We start from the raw sequence: 10,248 nt of genomic DNA on the forward strand, positions 1-10,248 counted from the left end.
TCTCACTCATCTCAGTGGTACTTTGAAATGACTTGACAGGTCCTCTCCTTCAATCCTGTGTCTGTGATGATGTGCTGCTCAGGTTCTCTGTGTTGCTCCTCCGAGGCTAACCCCAGCGCTCGCTGTCACTTCCACGTCTGCAGGTAAAGGAGATCTGATTGGCTCTGACTCCCTGACGAAGGAGCAGGTGATCAAGACCAACGCCAACGTCAAGGCGCTCACCTACTGCGACCTGCAGTACATCAGCCTGAAGGGCCTCCGCGAGGTCCTGCGGCTCTACCCCGAGTACGCCCAGAAGTTCATCAGCGAGATCCAACACGACCTCACGTACAACCTGCGGGAGGGCCACGGGGCTGATGTGAGTACCCACAATGCAACTCCGCGAGTTGCCCACTCAGGATGTACTTGGGCTTATTCGTGGCTCCTGAAGTAAAACGTGTTTTCCACACCTGCTGAATAGTGTGTTTGACCGTTATTTTACGCGTCTCGTCAACTGGAATCCCGATCTCAGCTGATATTTTTAAAACGCGGGTTACTCACTGGACAGGTCGTCAGTCCATCACTTTAGAGACTGTACTTTATCCCAGGTTGGATTCTTGAGAGTATTTCAGTGTGTGTGTAATGAAACTGACTGTTAAATCTCGTTGTTGCTTTATAGATCCTTTAGATAATATAAGGTTATTTTAAAGCACCATTCAGACATTCAAATCTCCTGGAAAGACGTTGAAGGAACATTGAAATTACATTTGAGATTATTAAAGATCCAAAGCGAGAAAAGCTGAATATCTCATGAGAACATTTCAGGCTCAGAATGTTTTCACTTTCAAACATTCTTTTTTTGTTGTTTTCTTTTTTATTATTTTTATTTTCAGGTAGAAAGAAGTGATATTTACAACTGAAATGTGATCACCTGCAGTGTTAAATATCCACACGTCAGCCCTCATTGCACCACGAGTCTGTTCATAAATGGTATTTTGTGGTTCGGAGCCGTGACAAACCGAGTTGTTTTGTTTCAGCTGCTGCCATCAAACACGATCAGGCTGATCAGGCTGAACGTGCCTCTGGTTTGGTGCAGCGGCAGCAGCACGAGGGAGGGAGGTATGGGGACGGGAATAGCTCCACGATGCTGTTTAAAGCTGTCCTGTAGCTAAAAATAGAGCAGGGGGAAAGCACGGGCTCTCCCTCACTGGCTGTCCCCCGGCGGCTGCTGCTAAGATTGGATCCTGCTCGATATAAATAGCCCAGCCAACCGAGGAGAAACGGCAGCAGGAGGAGGAGGAGGAGGAGGATGAAAAAGAGGTGAGGGCACTCTGCCTCTCTCTCTCTCTCGTTTTCCGCTCTGCTCTTCCACTGCAGTGCCAGTTTATTTCTCCAGGGCACGGCACACTTACTGCAGAGTGTGCAAATCTGTGCATGTATGAGCGAGCACATATCTGTAGCAGTGTGTGTGTGTGTGTGTGTGTGTAAGTGGGAGGGAGGATGCTCAATCTGCAGCCTGTATCACAGGTCCAGGGTTACAGCTGTCTGGCCTGGTCGTCGATGCAAAAAAAAAAAACAGCCTTCTGGTACCAGGAGTGCAGGAGAGAGCACATGCACATGTATGTCTGCAGGTATCCAGCAGAAGACAAATAACACAAGCGATGATGCAGCGTGGAAGATTATGACGGAGGAGCTGTGGGAAAGGTTTACTAAGGGAGAATCCAGGTGATGGTTCTGTTTCCAGAGTCTCTCCCTGCTCAGTCAGAGAAGCCGTCATGACCCTGGAGCTTCAGGTTGGAAAAAAAAAATGAATAAATAAATGTATGAGCGACCAGTGGACGGAGTGCAAGGAGCTGTTGGGGGGATTAAAAAAAAAAGAAGTAATTTTACAGCAAGTTTTCCACCTTTGCACCGGTTAAAGATGGAAGCAACGAAGTGAGAATCACTAAAAACCACAAGTCACTCGAACACCCATGACAAGAAGCTCATCCTCAGAAACTTCCGCTCACATGCATTGCCCGCAGTCAGATGTCTGACTCCGCCGCACATACATGATGCGATCTGCAGCACGCTCACGCGCTCAGACGAGCACACGCCGACCGACACGCGGCCGTTGCACGCTTATTATCGCGCCCACGCATCGCAGAGCACTCCTTCGGTTTCTCCCTCCGGAGCCGAGTGCTAAGATTAGAACAGGAGAGCTAAAAATAGATTACGGCGGCACGTGGGGGGGGGGGGGGGGGGTGAGCAGGCAGCGATGGAGGATGGAGGCAGACTTGATTAAGTGGAAGAGAGATGCTCAGAGTGGGAGAGGGGAAAAGCTGAGGGGCGTTGGCTCGTCTGCATGATGAGATCGGAAATATATTCATTGCTCGCTGCACCAGTCGCTGTTTGTCGGCTCAGGATCGAGGTTGTTATTGTATTATTGTGCTTCAATGTACAGATACTTCACTTCGTATTATAACACCCAGTGTGTTTGTCCATTTCAAGTTTTTTGTTTTTCTTTGTACGCAAAAAAAACGTTTTTTCTTTGATCCAGCTTATCTGCTTGGCCTTGCTCAGTGAGCCACAGGTGCAAACCTGGAATTGAACCCGTGACCTCCGGAAAAAAGCGGCCCTCACAGCTTTCATCCGCAGGAAATTCAGTTCAGTTTTCTTTCTATAGCACCACATGCAGCACAGTTACTTTCACAGGAGACTTTCTGCTTTGTAACAAGCAGCTACGGCTTATAAGAACCCGTTTACACGACAACGTTTCAAGTAGAAACACCTCCTATTCCCGTTTTCATTTACACAGCAACGTTTTGAAAATGATGTCTGTTTACACAGAAACACTAAAAATGTAGTTTTCCTGTCAGGCCACTAGTGGGTGCTGTTGATTGTTACCTTCACCAATGAAAGTTGGCCGAGAAGGTTATGTTTTCGTCTGCGTGTATTTATTTATCTATTGGTTTGTATGTATGTATTTATGTATTTTACCAACTTTTCGCAAAAAACGACCACCCTGAATGTGTGGATGATTCATCATCAGCCGAGGACGAATCATTTAGATTTTGGGACGTTAGCGGCAAACTGTTTCCGAATAAATCCCAAAAAACTGCAAAAACATTTCCCATACAAAGCGGATGAGCGGGGCGCCTCATGGAGGAGAACAAAGGAGATCAGCGTCTGTTGCCATGGAGACGCTCCCTGCTCAGCGTTTCACCCAGTGATATAGCGACTTCACCTCCTTAGTTAGCATCGATATGAGCTAGCGGCTATCATGCTACCAACGCGAACTCGGTTCCACAAACAAATGTGGCGTTGGCGATGGTCTGCGCTCTACCGAGTGTAGCTCTAGTTCTTATCGACCTGCTACTGAGCATGTGCAGAAGAACCCTTTACTACGGCTGTGGTGCGCATGCGCAGTAGCAATACTTCCATGGGGACTGAGTTGGAGCGTTTTCGAAAAGTTGCGTCTCCGATGGCTCCGAGCGCCGTTGTTACGGAAACAGAAATAAAAGTTTTCCATTTTCTCTTTTGCCAAAGTCAACAAACCTGCTGAATATGTGACATTAACTCTCTCTGAGCTCCTCATACTCTCTCATTTGTACTTTTCCATGTTCACAATGTTGTAGCGGGTCAAGATGGAAATATCTACATTTATTTGAAGTTTGTGTCGCAAAGTAGAAGTGAAAAGGTTAAAGCACTTGTTTAAAAATAAGACCATAAAGTTAAAAAAAATGAAGTATTGAAGTCAGTGATGTTGTGGTGTTTACCTGAGTATTCACAATGCTCACGTCATAAGATACTTTTTTATCGTCAGTATCTAGTCAGCAGTTTTAAGAAAGTAACTTTAACTAATCAGTGCTTTTCAGTAAGCTGCAAAAACACCTGGCTGAAGTTAGTAATGATGATTATATCTCTTTATTATTGAAAAAAGACTGACTGCTTAAAGAGTACATAAGTAGAAAAAGAATAAAACTATAAAATATTATCACAAGAAGTTCATGTTGGAAACGTTCATTTATTTTTAACTTTAGAAGAGCTTTGAGCGTTAACTTCTCCTATGACTTGTGTCATTTTTAGTAGAAATTTAAACATTCAGGTTTAATTCCTGCTTTTTTTTCCAGATAAATTCTGGAGTTTCTGTTTAGTTCAGCTTGTCTCTTCAAGAAGTTTCAGCAACGAGGAACCGCCTGAATTATTCAGTTCATAAGCAGCAGGGACATTGCTGATGGGGAAAGGGGGGGGGGGGGGGGGGGGGGGGTCTGCCAAGGGAGTGTGTGTGTGTGTGTGTGTGTGTGTGTGTGTGTGTGTGTGTGTGTGTGTGTGTGTGTGTGTGTGTGTGTGTGTGTGTGTGTGTGTGTGTGTGTGTGTGTGTGTTTCTTTCTTTCTTTCTTGCCGCCTTGCAGAAGCAGAAACAAAAACCTTAAAATAAATATTGACTCTTCAATCAGTTCCAATAGTTTCCTTCATTTTTGTCTCGCAGTTCCGTCCGATGAAATCACTCACCTGCTCCCATCAAGTAGCTTTTCCCTCCTTCAACAGGAGTTTTTTCATCGAGGTCATCAAGCTTTCTTCACTTGTTCAATAACACAACCAAACATATCTACAAGCTTTTTGAAACACAATAGCATCCACACACACACACACACACACACACACACACACACACACACACACACACACACACACACACACACACACCTCCACACTGAGAGGCTTCAAACATCCACTGAGGTAGAAAACAGTCGATATGAGGTGGATTCATGCAGTGATGTTATAAGAAGTCCAGTCAAACACAAACTGATGCAGTTACCTGGATTTTATTAGCAGGTTTGTGAAAAGGTGCGAATCAATTCTGTAAATCTGAATAATAAAGAAACAGAGTGAATTTTCTTTGAATAGAAAGGATCAATGGAAACTTGTCTTTGTCTGCCCCCCACTGGTGAACATGTGTAACTGCACTGTTGCGACTACCTGCTGCTCAGTGTGTGTGTGTGTGTGTGTGTGTGTGTGTGTGTGTGTGTGTGTGTGTGTGTGTGTGTGTGTGTGTGTGTGTGTGTGTGTGTGTGTGTGTGTGTGTGTGTGTGTGTGTGTTCCAGGCTGACTGGGAGAGTAACGGTGGCCTGGTGAAGAAGCTGCCGTCCATCAGGGAGGATGACGAGGACGGTGGCGGCGGCGGCGGCGGCGGCGGCGGCGGCGAGGAGCAGCGCTCGGTGTCGTGCGCCCCCCGCTCGCCGCTGCACCTCAGCCGGGGCCTCAACTCGCCGCTCCGCTCCCCCCTGCTGCCCCCCAGGCCCTTCCGCGCCCCATCCGAGCACCTGCGGCCGTCCATGCTGCAGATCCCGGTGGTCAGCTTCAGCAGCGCGCCGCCGGAGCTCAGCCCCAGGTTAGTACGGCCTCACGTGCTGCTCATCCCACAAGTGCACCTTCCTTTAAACAGCTTCTATCAGAATCTGCTGTGTCTGTGTGAGCTGGACTGGCTCCGCCCACACATGCCCATCTTGGGAAGAGGAGGAAGTACTTCCTCTCGTGGTGCCATGTGCCAGAGCAGAGCTGCCTAATTGTGGGAGGAGTCAAAGGGGAGGGGCCTACCTTGATTGTGATTGGCTAAACCCCCGATGACACTATTTCTGATTGGCTGGTTGGAGCAACACACTTTTTAAAAACTGAAACAAGCCAATTTAAATCAAACCTTGAAGTGAAATATCCAGAAAAATTATCCTAGTTTTCCTGTAGCATTATGGGGTTTTTACAAACTCACCCTAATTGTGAGTTTTAACTTTCATAGTAAAATCTCGCTTGTAAAAATTCATATAATATAAAATATAATATATCTAATTAATCAAATAAATTAATTTGATCTATTATATCGGTGCATTTTAAGATAAAAATTATTTGAAATAATGGAATATTTCATCATAAATGGGAATTTGCTTCTGAAAATAGGAATGAAGTTCAATATTACCTGCAAACTGAAGCATTTTGTGCATCTCAGTTGTAATATTTACAGCCTATAAGTCAGCAAAATGAAAACAAATAAATGTCATCATTAAAGTGTTCGGAGGGAGTAATTCTCTACTTCTGCAGGATAAGAAACATAAATCTGTGTGTCGGGTTCTCGGAGAGAGAAAACTGCTGACTTGACTAGTTCTGCCACCTTCACCTTTATTTATATGATTGTTTCTCACAGGAGTTTCAGATTGAACATTGATTATACAAAGTTTTGAAGTGACAGCTCAGGTTCAGTTTCTCCACGTTGGAAATGCTTCATGTTTGGAATAAGAACTACCAGATGAATTACCCGAGTCGACGGATGTGGAGGAACTGGGTAAAGCTGTCAGGGTGTTTGTAAATAACACCCATAATGCAACAGCTGCAGGAGACGAGAAGGTTTCATTAAAATTATCTTTATGTTGAGATTATTGTCCTTTTTTTGTAGTAATTCTTTGGGTTTTGTGAAAATATAGACATTTTCGTCACGTGTAATCTGCACCACAACAACGAAACACTATAAAGTTTACATTTAAAAGTTATTATGACACTATTTTACCTGTCCGGCCCACACAGGATGAAATTGGGCTGAATGTGGCTCCTGAAATAAAATATATGTGCACTTGCCTGGTAAAAGGTAAAAATGAAAAACCTTGATTAAATAGTATTGAAATAAGGATTTTCTTTTAAATGCACAATTTCTGTATTTATTTAAATTTATCACCAAAAAAAACAACTTGTAATAAACATTACTTATAATATTAGAAATATTGTTGTTTTGCCAAAGTATGGATTATTTCCAGACGGTAGAAGTGGAGAAAACAAATGATCACTCTCCAGCTGATTTTATCAAACAAAGATTATATTTCAAAGTGTTTAATACACTGACTTCTTTTATATAATTCACTGGAGTTAACATTGACTTTTGTTGTTTTTTTTCAAATTTAAAGTTTTTCCAATGAAAAAAAGATTGAAACAAAACAAATGTAATTATGAAAATCAATTATGTAATTATGATTTCAGGGAGTCTGACACAGTTACTTTCTCAGTTTCAGAGTCTAGTTACTCGAGTAACTAATTGAAGGTCACCGTTTGTTTGTTTATTAACAGGAGAAAAGATTCTTATTTCTAATTATCTAGTTTCTGACTCAAAACTATGATATCATTGGAAGCATGGCGTCATTATTAAAGCTACAGTGACACACCATTATTATGGTGTGTGTGTGTGTGTGTGTGTGTGTGTGTGTGTGTGTGTGTGTGTGTGTGTGTGTGTGTGTGTGTGTGTGTGTGTGTGTGTGTGTGTGTGTGTGTGTGTGTGTAAGTTAGAAGTTGCGTTTTCTTGTCCTGCGTCTCGTCACGTCTCGCTGCTTCCTGCAAATTCCATCCAGACGGACGTCCGGGGACGCACATCTGTCCGTCTCCGGCGTGCCGGAGCAGCGGGACGTCTGGAACCGACACTGGAACCGGGGGGTCGGTGGCAAAACGCCGCAGCATCGGTATCTGGCTGCCATGGCAACCGGGACAGAGCGCCGGCGGATCACACCGGCTGCATGTTTCCAGACGTGCTGCAGGATTGTGTGTGTGTGTGTGTGTGTGTGTGTGTGTGTGTGTGTGTGTGTGTGTGTGTGTGTGTGTGTGTGTGTGTGTGTGTGTGTGTGTGTGTGTGTGTGTGTGTGTGTGTGTGTGTGTGTGTGTGTGTGCGCAGAGATTTATTCCAGTCCATCGACTGTGCAGCCGTGTGTGAAGAAAAGCTGCTGATACGGGTTCTTTCTTCACGTTTGCATGAGACAGGGACTAATGAGAGCAGCGAGGGTTTGTTTCTCTCTGCAGCCGTTTGGACCAGATATCTAGTGGAGCTGCGGGTTTCTGAGCGCCTGGTGATTTAAAGCAGCGCAGCTGAAGCACGTTTGACTGGAGAAACATCCTGGATTAGAATTTAAGAATGAATTCACACGTGATGATTCAGAAATACATTTTGGAACTTGAATAGAAATACAGAGGAGCTCATATTCCAACAGAAGTATCTGATGAGACTGAAAAATACAGAGGAAAACTCACTTTTACTACGAAGACAGCTGATCTTTAATCTTTGCTATTTCCAACAGTGGATTTACCAGATTGTGCAGAACTGAACACATTTAAAGGGTCATATTATCCAGCTTATAATAAACGTTGTATTCAGAGTTTATTCCCCCAAATCCAGCTTCTCCTTGATTTTCCTCCATTTGAATATCGGATCATAGGAGCTGCATTCAGAATCTGCTGTGTCCGTGTGAGTTGGACTGGCTCCGCCCACAGATGCCCATGTTGGGAAGAGGAGGAAGTACTTCCTCTCGTGGTGCCATGTGCCAGAGCAGAGCTGCCTAATTGTGGGAGGAGTCAAAGGGAGGGCCTACCTTCATTGTGATTGGCTAAACCCCCGATGACACTATATAGGGTTTGATCTCTGATTGGCCGGTTGGAGCAACACACGTTTTAAAAACTGAAACAAACTTCTGTGGCGTCTTTCCAGGAATGGGGACGATTATTCCAGTTGGAAAACCTTTAGAAAGTGAATTATGCATAATATGACCCTTTAAACGCAGGAATCTTCCTCTTCCTTTCATTTCTCGCTTCATATTTTATTCTTCTGTCCAGATTTGTCGACGGCATCGAGACGGAGAGCAACTCCACGTCCTCCCAGAAGTTTGAGTTCAGCCCCAGTGTGTCACCTGCAGCCCCGCCCTCTCCGTACCCAGGTAACACCGCGCGCACACACACACACACACACACACACAGCGCAGTGCTTAAGGTATGTGTGTGTTTCCCCTGCAGGGATCCGCGAGCACACCGAGATCAAGCAGAGTGTGTCCAAACTGACGGAGGAGGTGAGCACCGACTATTTGTTGGCCTGTTAGTTTACACACCGGCTGGGCGGAGGATCACTGAGGCCTCCTTTACACCACAGCGAATACGAGTACATCCGCAAAGCTTCCTTAACTTTTGGGGGGTGCGTTTACACGCCGCCCGTGTTTGGATCCGCTGCAACCCGCCAAGTTTAAAGAGAGGGTTTTTGCTCGTGTGGGCGGGGCCTAACTCACACCCGGGTAGAAAGTAGTTAATGCAGAAATACTAAATAATAAATTAATGACAAACTTTGATTCTGACAGATGAACAGTCTCTCCAGACAAGTGTCTCAGCTCAGCCGGGAGCTGCAGGAGATGACCCGGCTGCTGAGGCCGCTCCTCCAGACGCCGCCGCCCGTCCTGATGCCCGTCGTGCCAAACCTCACACAGCCGCCGCCGAGCGGCGCCGCGCGCCCGGCGGTGCCGCCGCCCTCCGTCTCGCCGTGGCCCCTCCAGAGGACGGACACTCGCTCCCTGCTGGACGGCGGCGACCTGGAGGGCGTCGACCTGCCCCGCTGCCTTCTCCCCACCCCCCACCTCGTCCCCACCCCCCACTCACCGCAGAGGCCTCGCCCGTCTCCGTCAGCAGCAGCAGAGCCGCGGGCTGGGTCGCCGGCGGAGGCGCCAGGCGGCGTGGAGGCAGAGCCCGCCCCTTCCAGCCACCTCTCCATGGTGGAGGGACTTCCAGGAGGGTCTCAAGCCCCCCAAAGCCTCCCCCACCCCCCCAGTAATGGTATCCTCCCGCAGGAGCAGCCCCCTCCACCCTCTCGCACGCCGTCCCCTTCCCTCTCCTCCTCCCCCCTCTCCCCCTGCCAGGGTCTCCACCTGTCTGCTCCACTGCTCCACTGCTCGGCCCCACCTTCGCTCACCTCCTCCCCCGGAGACCACCGGATGCGGCTGTCCCCCCCCGCCCCCACCGCTCCCCCCACAGCCTCCACCCGCGCCCCCACCCTGTCCCTGCCCTCGGCTCTGGACTCGAGGAGGCGGGACGCCTGGACGCCGTTCTGGTGCAGCTCGCGGCGTAGCGAGGAGGACGGGGGGGGCGGGGGGGGATCCGGGACGGCGCTGGAGATGGAGGAGCGGCGGGGGCCGTCCGTGGAACACATCAGCTTCATCGACGAAGAGGAGCCGGCGGCACTATGAGGCAGCGGGGTGGAACCCGGCGGGTCCAGACACGCCTGCCAGGCCGAGGGCCAATCAGAGCGATGGATTCCGTCCAGACCGACCGCAGCGCTCCAGCTGCACAACATGTCTTACAGCACCAACGATCCCGTAGCACCGGTCCAACCGGTACCGGTCCCGTTACCGGTCCGACCTGCAGCCGGTACCGGGTCACACAGGTCAGAACTTTCTAGCAGCTGGAGCCTCGAGCAGCTTTATGCAGCAACACAGACTCACTGCTTTA

The 10,248-nt window shown here is 47.6% G+C and overlaps 1 protein-coding gene across 1 annotated transcript in view; it reads left to right on the forward strand.

The window, feature by feature from the left end:
* The window catches only part of kcnh3 (potassium voltage-gated channel, subfamily H (eag-related), member 3), a gene marked incomplete at both ends in the record, with an annotated part of 148,162 nt that extends 138,176 nt beyond the window's left edge, over window positions 1-9,986 (forward strand). Inside the window, 5 exons of the mRNA XM_080478226.1 lie at window positions 144-358; window positions 5,067-5,353; window positions 8,596-8,696; window positions 8,773-8,825; window positions 9,108-9,986. Coding sequence (XP_080334352.1) covers window positions 144-358; window positions 5,067-5,353; window positions 8,596-8,696; window positions 8,773-8,825; window positions 9,108-9,986 — 1,535 coding nt within the window. The remainder of the gene's footprint in view (window positions 1-143; window positions 359-5,066; window positions 5,354-8,595; window positions 8,697-8,772; window positions 8,826-9,107) is intronic.
* Between the last annotated feature and the right edge of the window lie 262 nt (window positions 9,987-10,248).

The sequence above is a fragment of the Lipophrys pholis genome (genome assembly GCF_963383615.2).
Source record: "Lipophrys pholis genome assembly, chromosome: 13".
Taxonomy (NCBI): domain Eukaryota; kingdom Metazoa; phylum Chordata; class Actinopteri; order Blenniiformes; family Blenniidae; genus Lipophrys; species Lipophrys pholis.